Source organism: Pararge aegeria, chromosome 1, assembly GCF_905163445.1.
Source record: "Pararge aegeria chromosome 1, ilParAegt1.1, whole genome shotgun sequence".
NCBI lineage: Eukaryota > Metazoa > Arthropoda > Insecta > Lepidoptera > Nymphalidae > Pararge > Pararge aegeria.
Window position 1 is genome coordinate 14,581,976 of NC_053180.1, and position 12,767 is coordinate 14,594,742.

Consider the following 12,767-nt stretch of genomic DNA (forward strand, 5'->3'; position numbering starts at 1 on the left):
CAAAGACAATAAAGTAAATCCGAATAAACTAGACTCGGGACGGCTTTGTCGCGTCAAAGTCCGTAGAAGACTACAGAAGATATAAAAGTTGGTGATTGTATGCTGCTTTGGCCTAGTTTGGTTGTATTCGTAATAGAATGCAATATTGGTTGAATGACTAACTATTAGTCCGGAAATAATAAGAAGTTTAAAAGTAGATTGAATTCAGACGAATAATAGTTTTGTTTGAACTGTTAGACTCTGGCACGTAGTTGAGATATGAAACACGACCATTATAATAGTATTATTTTATAATTATTCTTCAATTATTGACTTCGAATTTGCAAAAATCACTCTTGTTTGTGGCGCGGACACTCAAAAGATTTTTCGGCAATTTGTCCTCAGGAGGTTAGGTTTTAAGCCAGGTCAACATGCAGAAACCATGTTCGCAGCCGGGCAGCATTCGGCTGACGGGTTGTTGAAATAAGACTAACTGGTTAAGGAAATAAGACTGCCTTATAGAGAGGCATATTGCTAATTGTACGCAAATCAATATCAAAATATGTAAGCGATATCAATGCTAGTATTTGAGGTAACAGAACTGTTTGATTTAATAAAAAAAATTGATTTGAGGTAATAAAATTCTTACAGATATATTCTTACCTTTTGTTGGTTTACCAATGTTTCTTTGCGAGGTAAAATACTACTAGTATAACAAAGTCAAATAAATTGAACTTAAAACATCAAGTTCGCGTTTCAGATTAACTGAATGAGAACAGAACAGGGAGAATAGGGTTAAAACCTTTAAAAATTGTCAACTATAAAATGTCGTTTCATAATTCATTTGGAACGGAAATCAAAAGTGCACCTAAATTCAAAAACAAAAGCAATAAAGCGAATCTGAATAAACAACAGTACCAAAGGCTTTGTCGCGTCAAAGCAAAGTCCGTGATAGATAAAATACAAAAGTAGGACTTTAAATCGCATTAACCAGTGTTAGTGTTTCAGCTCAACGTTTCACGTGACATTGGGGAAGATAAATCAGTAAATCCAGTGGACAGAGAAGCAACAAATGTACTAGATGATTTAGCAGAACGTAGTTTATACATATTTCAGATTTGCAACATTGCAGAGGTCAGAGATAAAGGATATGTATATGTATAGTGTTTTTTTTACACTACGTAAAGTGTGATCAGTTTTTTTTTTGAATATAAAAATATACCTAATCTAATCGAGTAACCCAATAGTAAGAAGTACGGTAGTAGTTACTGCTACCGTCGCTCTACTTTTAACACCCTTTTGCAATAGAAATAATATTTTGAATGTTGTTTTATTTGCAAAAGCATTATGAATATATCTAATTTCGTGTCGATATAATTATTGGTTACTGAAATATTAATTGTGATGGACGAGTGAGACAAAGTCACACCAGAAAGGTTCATATCAATCCAAAACTCAAACGAAACAGTTAGTACTGTGTTAGATTTTTTTTTTATTACGAAGAAAATATTTGAATATTATATCGTATTAAAAAAAAATCTCAATCATCTCAGTCATCGTCAATATCAATAAACAATAACTTAATTTGGTACATGAGCAACATCTGCAATGAGTTCTACCAAAAGTACCTATAGACCATCTAGTAATGTTTTAGTTCCGTTACAAACTTTAACAAGAGTACACAATTAGAGGTGCACGGACGTCGCGTATTGTTTCATTTTATCTCGTTAGTCGCTAAGATTTACTGCTTCAGAGATGACATTTTCAGAAAAAAAAAACCTGCAAGGGTGAAGTGGAAAAATTTAGCACGTTTTAAAAATATAACGGGGCTATGACCTCTAGTTAGGTGTTCTGACGTTCTTTGTGCATGATAAATCGTGTGCATCCATTGGGACTGGTTGTTACAAAAGATTTTGTAACCAAGGTTATTTAATTACACTAGCTGGTACACGAAGAAAGAAAACGAATCGGTTTGGCGTAAAATAAGGTTTTACTAAAAGTTGGTATGTAATTTTGTTGTATGTAAGTTTTGAAGTTAAACTTCTTTAGAATCGTTGTGATTTCAAACTCGATGAAACGAAAAAATAACCCAATAGAGACAAAAACACATAAATGTATTGGATTCAGCCGGCGAGGGAATGAGATATAATACATTACACATTTGGTTTCCTATTTCAGTTACCAAGGAAACCGAATAATATCTAGATAAAGAAACAAACACAAAAATGTATAGGACAGAGTGAGAAAGATAACTATAAATTTTTTACCTATTCTAGTTATCATGGAAACTAAATAATAAACCTTACATATATCCTAATAGTTCTGATACCCCACATCCACTTCAATCTCTTGTAGGCTTTTCAGAAGTTACACTTCTGCCGTGTGTGAATATATTGCATAGAATTTTTTTTTATTCTACAAACAATATAAGAGACAAGAACCGAGTAAGTTTAATGTGGTGGTGATTTTGCAAGGATCGAGTCTTGGTTCAGATTGTTTCTGTCTCAGCAGTTTATGAAGCAAGATAATGGGGATGTAGGAACCAGATGGGGCTTTTGTGGGCCATGCCATAAGCGAATTTCGTAAATGTATTTCCAAAGTAGCTATTATCTTCTTCTATAGTACAATCAAACCGTTTACCCTGTACTGACGAAATTAAATGAATAGAGACCATTATATAAGTTACAACGATAGCGAATTGAGGGTTTGGAGACTAAGGGAGTCGCAAGTTTTTCTATAAAGCGGTGATAACCCAGTAGCCACTTTAACTTCACTTTCTGGGTGCAGAGTTCGGACCTCAGCACGCCCCTCTAACTTTTCTGAGTTGTGTGCGTTTTCATTACTAAAGTATCAACCGCTTCAACTTTGAAGGAATACATCGTGAAACCTGCATGCCTGAGAGTTCTAAATAATGTTTTTAAATGCGTGTGGAGTCCACCAATCCGCATTGGGCAAGCGTGGTGGAACCTACAGGCCTAACCCCTTCTCATTATGTGAGGGTTTATATGATGAATATTAATATTGCAGGTTTGAATCAGGAATTAAGTTTGCATGATAATATTTTACAACTGTTACAGGGCGAAGTCGTACACAATTGCCAGTAAACTATAACTATATCTATGCTTGCAGTATTTAAAATTATAGGTTTTTTTGTAGTTTTACTTAAATTTTAAGGAAACCTATAAACAAATATACAGCGTGCATATTGTGACGTAAAATATGACACTTTTTCATACATTATCTGTCAAATTTACAGCAAAATTGATAATAATAACGTAAAATATGTCACGTCTTCACACATCATCTGCATAATTTACAGAACTAAGTTACAATTAAAATGTCCCGACGATAAATCATGTATACACATACAACATCTAGCACGCACCTCAAATACGTGGCGTGTTGAGTCAAATCAAATCAAAACATATTAGTAGCCTTTCTGGTATACTACGAATATTTGACGTTATGATGCGATTATCTATCGCATCATAACTTGATGGTCTGATGACTGTATTCAATAAAAACAATGGAAATTAAAAGAAATGCAAAATTAATGTACTATAAATAATATAACCATTATTTTTCTTAAAACATAATAATTTTTAATATAAAGAATATAAAAAAATAATATAACATATATATAGAAACGTTTTAAAGTGTACAAGTATCCCTATCATAGTATAAAGCAACTTTAGGTTATATCTTAAGGTTCATTTGGGTCAAATGTTTTTTTTGTTATCAAACTTTATGAAATCCTATTTGGGGTTTGATGAAATTCACCTCTTATGGGAAAAAGATTAGAATTATATCATGTATATTGATGTTAATATGCCACTTTTATGAAATTATCTTGATTCCTTGGAAAAACTAATCTGAATTTAGTTCATTAATTTGACTGTTCGTACAATAGTTTCTTAAAGACAATCATTTGTCGAAAAAGACACGTGTTTTTTTTTTAAAACAATTAGTTTATAAGTTACGGGCGCCATAGGATAGGTTCTTCATACATCAGAAAATTAAAGGTTTCTAAGGAACGTATCTAATGCATAATAATTCTAAAAATCATGCTAAACGGATTTTGATTAAATTTGGTAACTATAATAGCATCAGGTTTTAGAATCATATGGAACTCACTTTTCATGCTGAAATACATCAAAAAATTACTACTAGATATGGTTTGCATGTTTGTACTCGTTTTTCACATCAACTTTTGACTATGACATGGTAGCTTAAAAAACTAATGTTAAAATACTTATGGTAGGCATTAGTATTTTAACATACAGCATTAGTATTTAAACCATTAACAACATTTCGTTGATTTTTGCTCCAAACTTAGCGTGGTACCTTAAATTATGATTGATTGACAACTTTTTACTATAATAGTATCTTATAATAACAAAAATAATTAATTTATTAACATTTATATATTATACTCATTACACTTAAAAATTATTTAATAAAAACTGTTTTCAAAATTAGCAAATTTCGTAACAGGTAAATTTTAGATATTATATTCATACATTAAAATTGTTAACTCAATATTAAAGCAATTTATGAGTTTCTATAAAATATATGAACAATTAAAATGCTATTCCATTTCCTTACAGATATTTTCAAAATATTACAAATATCACCTAATAAATGTAGAATACTAGTTTTAACTAATTATAAGTATAATTTAATTATCAAAATAATATGAAACCGTTAAATTAATGGCAATTATTAATAATTTATTTACAACCTGATAAATAAAATTAAACTAATGATATTTTTTTGATAACCAATCTTCTTTGATCATATCTGATGCTTTTTCAGCAATCATTATAGTTGGTGCATTTGTATTTCCTCTAACTATGGTAGGCATTATAGAAGCATCTATCACTCTCAGATTTTTGATACCATATACTCGCAACCTAGAATCAACCACCGCTTCTTTGTCCCACGCTGGCCCCATCTTACATGTGCCAACTGGATGATAGATAGTGCTGGTATATTCAATAAGTATACAAGCGAAATATTCATATGTTCCCCAAAGATATGCTTCACAGCCTTTTACTGGTTCTTTAACAAAGCTAGCACCATTGTGTTTAAATACTTCGGTTTCTTCTAAGCCTACAATGAATTTGATTCCTTCATATAGTACATCTAGATCTACTTTATTTGTGAAAAATCTTGGAAATATCAAAGGTTGACTAAAAATGGGATCAGTATGGTTCAACAAAAGAAATCCTCTGCTCTTAGGTGTAAGCAGTAGTGGTCTCGCTGCAAGACCATCGTAGAATGATAAAGGGAAGAAGTTTTCCGCTAAATAGGTTGTAGGATCTGAATAAAACTCTCTTACATTTCTCCCATCGAAGTGGTATTGAATATCTGGTGCGGGTTCATAAGCGTACTTAGTTTTAATAAACGCAATAGAGTTAAGAGTACTCGTAGTAGCCAATGGTCCAGTTTTCTTGGGTTGCTGTTGTTTATATTTTTGAACTTCCTCTAAAAGTTCATTCCCATTCACAGCGGTGGAAGTTTTGTTTGTTAGAGATATGATAAGCGCATCAGTGGTGACGTGATCTTGTAAATTTTGACCAACGTGTAAATCTGCCAAAACTGGTATATTTAAGCTCTCTAAGTGATCCTTAGGACCTATACCAGAAAGCATTAATAATTTTGGAGAATTTATAGTGCCACTGCTAATAATAACTTCTTTTCTAGCGTACGTACTGTAAAATTTTCCATTTTTAATATAAGTTATACCATGAGCTAATTTAGTATCTGGGTCTATAATCACTTTAGTGGCACGTGCATCCACCAATATGTCAATATTAGGACGGTATTCCCGTATCGGTTTTATAAAAGCAACATTGGCAGACCATCTTCGGCCGTCTTTAGAAGTTGATAACGATAAACCTGTTCCAAAATTATCTGCTGCTGTCAAATCGTTTAGTGGCAATCCTTTTTCTTTAAATGCATCTACTAGCATTATCGAATTTATGTCAGTATAGGGAAATCGTTCTACGTTCAGTGGTCCACCAATTGCATGGTAATGTTTGTCGGAAGCTTCAATTTCTCTATTGTTTTCAGACTTCTTAAAATACGGAAGCACCTGAAAGTAAAGCCAGCCGTTTGTAAATGCAAACATTATTTTTAAGACATCTTAGGATGCAGTGGTTATTGAGTGAGAAATTCAGAGTCGGCAATTTGTTTTCATTTGAATTTTTATTTTCAAAATATTCTCTGGTATGTTACTGTTAACGGATAGTAGTTAGTAACCACCTAATTCAAATCCGTGCCGCCTAGCGATTTATTGATTTATTTATATGTAATAACATAGTGAGATAACATAAATAACCTACTAAGTTGGTGTTATCTTTTTCTTAGACCTGGGCGCGTTTGAAACCCTCGTAACTTTAATTTTACGAATGTAATTTTTGCATCAAAAGTACCATCTCTCCATATAATATCTATTTGCATAAAAAAATATTTGACTTTGACTAGACCCTGATTATCTGTATGGAATATGGATGTGTATTCGTGCACATTTACGAAACTTGGTTTACCTCATTATAACTCCAGCCATAGTTGCCCAGTCCAGCCCAGCCATCGTAATCAAGTCGGTTCCCTCGATTATAGACCAAGAAGTTGACAGAACTGGAACCTCCCATCGTTTTTCCACTGAAAAAGTGATTTTAATTAAAGTTATATTTTTTTTGTTACAAAACAAAAATATCGTAATGGTTTTACCAAAAAATGTTTATTTAAGCATATAAGGGACCCACTCATGTTCTTTTAGGCCGTGAAAAAGGTTTGTGTTTTTGAAATTTATGAAATTGTTCACAATTATCTTTATGGTACCTGGACTTTCATTTTCTTACTTTTTGTTTCTGTTTGTGGTGGTAGCCTAGTGGTGAGGACTTCTGCCTCACTTTCGGGGGGGGAGTTCGATCCCCGGCACGTACCTCTAACTCTTTTAGGAGTTTTGTGCCTTTTGAGCAATAAAAGCAGTTAAATATTATTTGCTTTAACGATGAAGTAAAAACGTCATGAGTAACCCTGCATGCGACAGAGTTTCCCATACTATTGTGAAAGGCGTGTTACGTCTATCAATCCACACTCTGATGGATTTCTGCCTAAACCCTTATTATTCTGTGAGGAGATCAGTATCTCAGCACTGGAACACGTCTAAAAGAGGCATGTGCTCAACAGTGGAAAACAAAAAGACTGCGGTCTATGGATCGACGATGTTACGAACAAACCATCGAAACTCATTACCAAAACTGTAAGCACTATTGCTGGTTTCCCACATACAAATAACTCAAGTCAGGGAAGCCACTGTGACCTGAAATTTCTGTAGATGCCTTTACTGATGAAAATTTTTACTTAAATTTAATAACTTGTTATATTGGATGATATAAGGTGGCTCTATGCGTTAATTCTGTTATTGACGTATTAAAATATTTGATTTTCTCTCTGATCCATCGTTTTTCGGATCACAAGGTCCCGATGCGATTCACGAGTTAGGTTAACATTTTAATTGAAACAAGCAGGTCCATATCAGTTCAGGTCGTATATCATTAACAAATCTCTGCAGCGTGAGTCTATGCTGTAAATACCTATGTCGTTGTATGAGATGCCCATTGATGCCCAGCCGAAAGCATTAATAGTTTGATGATCATAATATTAATGATAAGCTAAATTTTAAATACCTTGTCCATGAACAACTTTGACCTCTAGAAGATCTACACGTCAGTTCCTCTGGTTGAGTTCTGAAGTTCCAATCGATGTTAGATCCTTTAAGTGTTGGCGCAAATGATGGTACCATAGTGACATCTGGTTGCTCCGGACCAGCCTCTATCAGAAGTATCTAAAATAAATAATTGTTTAATTTAAAACCTTATACAACGTTTAACGAAATGACGAAATATTGTTGAAACGTGCAGAAATATGTATATTTCATAAGGAATTATACCATGTAAAAATAATAAGTCAAAAGAAGCATATCTATTTTTCTATACAAACTAATAATTCAAATCATTTTAAGTATTTACTTATTCCTAATGAAGATAAAAGACTGACACGTGCATAGAACCTACGCTATGCGACTCGTTCTTAAGCAGATTTTACTTTTGCACGTGTTGGGGGATTAGAGTTGTATCTGATTTCTCTCAGTAAAAACTATGACAATGGATTATTCAAAAACTATTAGCGTTTTGGTCTAAAGCCTGTGAAGTATTAATTCGGTTTTCATTTACACGTATATTTTTTTGGACAAAATATACTCTTTATTATAAACGCCTGTACGCCCCAATTAAGCAACTTAAAGGATACTTTTTATCCCACGTGGGCAAAAGTTATTAGAATTATTCATTAAAGTCAAGTCAATTTTTTTCTGCAGATCATATAAATATGAAAAAGTCATATAACTAACCCAAAAAAGTCATGTTAAATGACGTAAGCAATTTATTGAGAAGTGGTTAAATACTTTTCATACTAAGAACCATTTGAAGCAATAAAAAATACCATCCCGCAAATCAAAATATCGTTTTATTATTTTTTTGCAAGATACCGCTGTTTATTGTCACCATACGAGTATATAGATACTATCTGAGGCTAGTCTTGGACTAACTCTGCCCCAAGTGTACCCTTACACGTCGTGACCAGTCTTTGACTTCGACTTTGTCTTTGGGAATAACTTTTAGTACAAATGGCGTAGGTGTATACAGTATTTTCAACATAGCTCTAATTTTTTTTTTTTTTGTTTTAACGTCTGCAGTGTAAATTTAAGGTATTTTCAATTCCTGTTTATGGCTTTTGTTTGTGCCAAGAGGGCACAAAGTACTTCGCCAATTAAGTTATTTTATCTCCGACCCAATAATTGTCAAATGTTTTAAATTCCTTAATTTCCCTCAATAAAAATTATGTATTTAGGATTCGATGCTTGCATAAAATTTAATTAATTTAGCGGATGTGCCATGCATTGGTGCCTTAACGGCCGACTGGCGCAGTAAGCAGCGACCCTGCTTTTTGAGTCCGAGGCCGTGGGTTCGATTCCCATGACTGAAAATGATTGTGTGATAAACATGAATGGTTTTCAGTGTCTGGGTGTTTATCTGTACATTATAAGTATTTATGTACAAAGTATATTATTCAAAAATATTCATCAGTCATCTTGGTACCCATAACACAAGCTACGCTTACTTTGGGGTTGGATGGCGATGTGTGTATTGTCGTAGTATATTTATTTATTTTATTTATTATATATTGGTTTTAAAAAATGAAACAAACAAACATACTCACTTTCGCACATTAAAGATTATAATAATATATAGTATAGGAAAGATATGAATTAAATTACAAAGTTCATAAAAGTTACACCTAATAGTTATGCAAGGTATATTTTTTAAATATTTGTATTTAACTCGTATAGTTTTCTATAAAATAAAAGCTCATCTTCACGTTAATAACTATCAGTTTTACTTTAGGAAAAGTTTAAGTAAGTTTGAGATATTCAAGAACTAATTAATCAGATAAAAATCCATGCCGCCAAATTATGTACTACGTATACGTGTTATAAGATTTCAATAACAAACCTTCCATTTCTTAACTTCTGATAAGCGGTTAGCAATTACACATCCGGCTGAGCCGGCACCAACAATGATAAAATCATATTCTTGAGTTTCTCGTTTACTTCTTGATTTCTCTTCTTTCTTGTCCTTTTCAACTACAGTTGGCATAGCCTTAGATTCTTCTAAGCCCAAGTCACCAAAATTTTTCTCTAGGAAATCAAAGTTACCAATGGGCTGGTGAGATTTAAATTTCGAAATACTAGAATCTATGTTACTGGCATAGGGTGGCAAAGGATGATAGCTGATAAAATCATATTGGTAACCATTTTTCCCGTGGGGATGCGTATGATGATGGTGGTGTCTATGCGGTGATCCAATATCAAAATTAGCGTAATACGAACCAACTGGATAATTGTAATGTGACCTAGAATTTTCTGAGTCTGAGTATAATTCCGGGCTTAAAAGTCCTTCGTTATAAATATCATATGGATTTTTTTTTGGGTATGGAACACTGTACGTAACACCTCCAAATAAGCGGGTTACTAAAGCCAAAAACATAACACCCGTAGGTGCACACTGTGTCAAAGGAGCACGTTGTTCGTAACAAATTTCACTTATTTCCAGCGGGGTCCACGTCGTTGCCATTTTGGTCACTTAACTTTACTTCACTTAACCAAGTATTATAAATTAATCATGTTAGTACACCTTTTTAAAATAAAACCTTTTTTCACACAGAATTTATTTTTTAAAGGTGCACATAAATCCCCGTGTTCTGTGATTGAACGCGTCTAAACGAATGATAAAATAACTAGTAGGAAAAGTCTACACTACTTTTTATATCAAGGCTGAGAATAATGCACTTGTGTTCATTGAGGCGTTGGTGGCAAACAATGGAATTGCCAAAGCTGGAATTCCCTTTAAGTATAAACTTATAATTTTATCGACATTATCATCATCAAACGATCGATGTCATTTTGAAGGTATTTCCAAATTAGAAGGTTTTTACAAAGAAAGAAGAGCAACTGCCGGCGATTTATCTAATATTATTTTTCTACCTATTGGAAAGTCTAGCAACGATGCGTTTTATGGTGAGGGGGCAACACTCCATGATCTTGGAAACCTTAACATTTTCCATAAGATGTATCAAACCCAATACCTTGATGATAATAAATAAGGAGATAATAAATTATTTATATTGTTTCAAAATTTAAATATGTTTACTACTAGAACAATTAGTCCTAAAAGTTAAAAAGAAAACATCATAAAAAGCCGATTTAAAAACCCATACAAAGTGTTATTTTCTAAACTATTACATTTATTACATAATATTTTAACATTTCATGCCTTTCATCGTGAATACAGTCTTCAAAAAAATTACAATCTCCAAAGAAAAACAAAGCAAAAAAAATCTATTGCCCCGGCACATTCCAAGTTTTTGGAAGACGCATCGCATTTTTTTCTTAAGATAAAAAGATAAATGGATTCTCAATCATGAATGTTGGATCTGTAGTCGGTTTCGTTTAAATTTATTAGGCACTCGACGAATTTTAAACAGAACAGAAAGCCACTCGTTTCTCAACAGTCCTTTAACACTGAGCGAACATCAAACACTGTCGATCCTGTATTGGCAAATTACTGAGGCATAAGAATTTCTGTACGGCATATAAGTTAACAAAATATTGTAAAAATTTAAAAACAGAATAATTTAGAAGGTAAGAAGCGAGTGGTTTGTCTTTCATATGACGCTAATAACGGCTATCAATATAACACATCCCGTGAGAATCTGTTGTTTTCCTGGGCTGAAAAGTAAACTATGCTACGTTACATCATTGTAATAAAGTTGATTTGATGCTTAGTGAGGGCGCAAAGGAAGAACAAACGAACAAACAAACGAACACACTTCCGCATTTATAATATTGGTAATATTGGTGGGTTTGGTAGTAGTTAAAGGCGAGCGTATGCAACCTCATCGAACGTGAAAGGTAAAGTCCCTAAAAGCACACAGATTTTAGGCTTAAGAAAAACAAAAATCCTGTTCAATTCACACACAGAAAAATGTGAAACTTCTAAAAAGTTGCCTACGAGAGATTGAGATGTAAATTCTCTTTATTAGGAGTATTAGGATAAATGGTTTATTATATTTTACCAAGCTTAAATATTATTTATTATTTTCATGTAAAATACGAAATATAATTCAGTTTCCATGGTAACTAAAACAAAATGTGTAATGTATTCAATCTAATTCTCAAGCCGGTTTAATCCTTTAAAATGTATGTGTTGTTTCTTTATCGTTATTAACGCATTTTCGTTTCATCGAATCTTAAATTACAACGATTCTAAAGATGTTTCACTTCAAAAATATTAGTTAATATTTGAAGGTAAGAAGTCACAATGCCTGTATACCTTCAAATTGCGTGCGACCAATTTCTATTTCAAAAGAGTTAAAAACGTTAAAATGGAAACCGTATAAATTGTAATTTCTTGAAATGAGTCTAGGTTATTTTACTAACCGTAATTGTGGTTATAAAAAAACAGAGTATTTTAAATACGGAGGCTCACTAACTGGAACCGTCTGGGTGCTCAATTGTTTATTTATTTATTTTAAATACAATAAAATTTATTTAAGATTCAATTTGATTGACAGGTTGATAATAACACAATGTAATTTCACTTATAGATAATCACAGCATGCACAATTTTGTACTATAACTAATTATTAAGAAAATCCAATGGTCAGAAATACAATAAAATCTCTTGCACTCATCCTTTTTGAAACGTTGTTAAAATTTTATCTTTAAATGTTTCTAATTTGTCGTTATTGGTAAATCTATCTATATCTATCTATACTTATAATAAAACTGCAGCTGGAAGATTTCTGTACATTTGATATATTTTGAAAATTTTAACCGGGGGATGCTTTATAATCGATACTGAGGCAAAAACCGATTTTTATTTAATTTGAATAAAACTGAAACAATAAGTTTCGGGAAACGGGATGAAATTTTTTATCAAATTTTACTTAATAGCTCCGTTAAATTTGAACCGATTTTAATAATTCCTTTTTTATTTGAAAGTGTATACTATGAAGCATGTATTGACTAATTTTAATGGGGTTCTGATAAATATTGTCGGAGATAAATGACAGATAACAGCCAGTCGCAAGGCATATGGGACGACAATCGAATGCATGCGTACCATCCTACTAATATTATAAATGTGAAAAAAAAAATA

The 12,767-nt window shown here is 32.6% G+C and overlaps 1 protein-coding gene across 1 annotated transcript; it reads right to left on the reverse strand.

Moving 5' to 3' along the window:
- Positions 1–4,738: 4,738 nt before the first annotated feature.
- LOC120633389 (glucose dehydrogenase [FAD, quinone]-like) lies at positions 4,739–10,181 on the reverse strand. Its single transcript, XM_039903627.1, has 4 exons — positions 9,561–10,181; positions 7,677–7,834; positions 6,531–6,645; positions 4,739–6,076 (listed from the first exon to the last, which is right to left on the reverse strand). The coding sequence occupies exons 1-4, from the start codon at positions 10,179–10,181 to the stop codon at positions 4,739–4,741; spliced, it is 2,232 nt and encodes a 743-aa protein (XP_039759561.1).
- Between the last annotated feature and the right edge of the window lie 2,586 nt (positions 10,182–12,767).

What these genes read in the sequence shown, in the direction of transcription:
- LOC120633389 (XM_039903627.1), bottom strand. Translation starts at nt 10,181, where the DNA reads ATGGCAACGACGTGGACCCCGCTGGAAATAAGTGAAATTTGTTACGAA. An exon ending in CAAAGTTGTTCATGGACAAG is followed by an intron (nt 6,646 to 7,676) that starts GTATTTAAAATT and finishes TCACTTTTTCAG; the next exon opens with TGGAAAAACGATGGGAGGTT. An exon ending in ATGGCTGGAGTTATAATGAG is followed by an intron (nt 6,077 to 6,530) that starts GTAAACCAAGTT and finishes CTTTACTTTCAG; the next exon opens with GTGCTTCCGTATTTTAAGAA.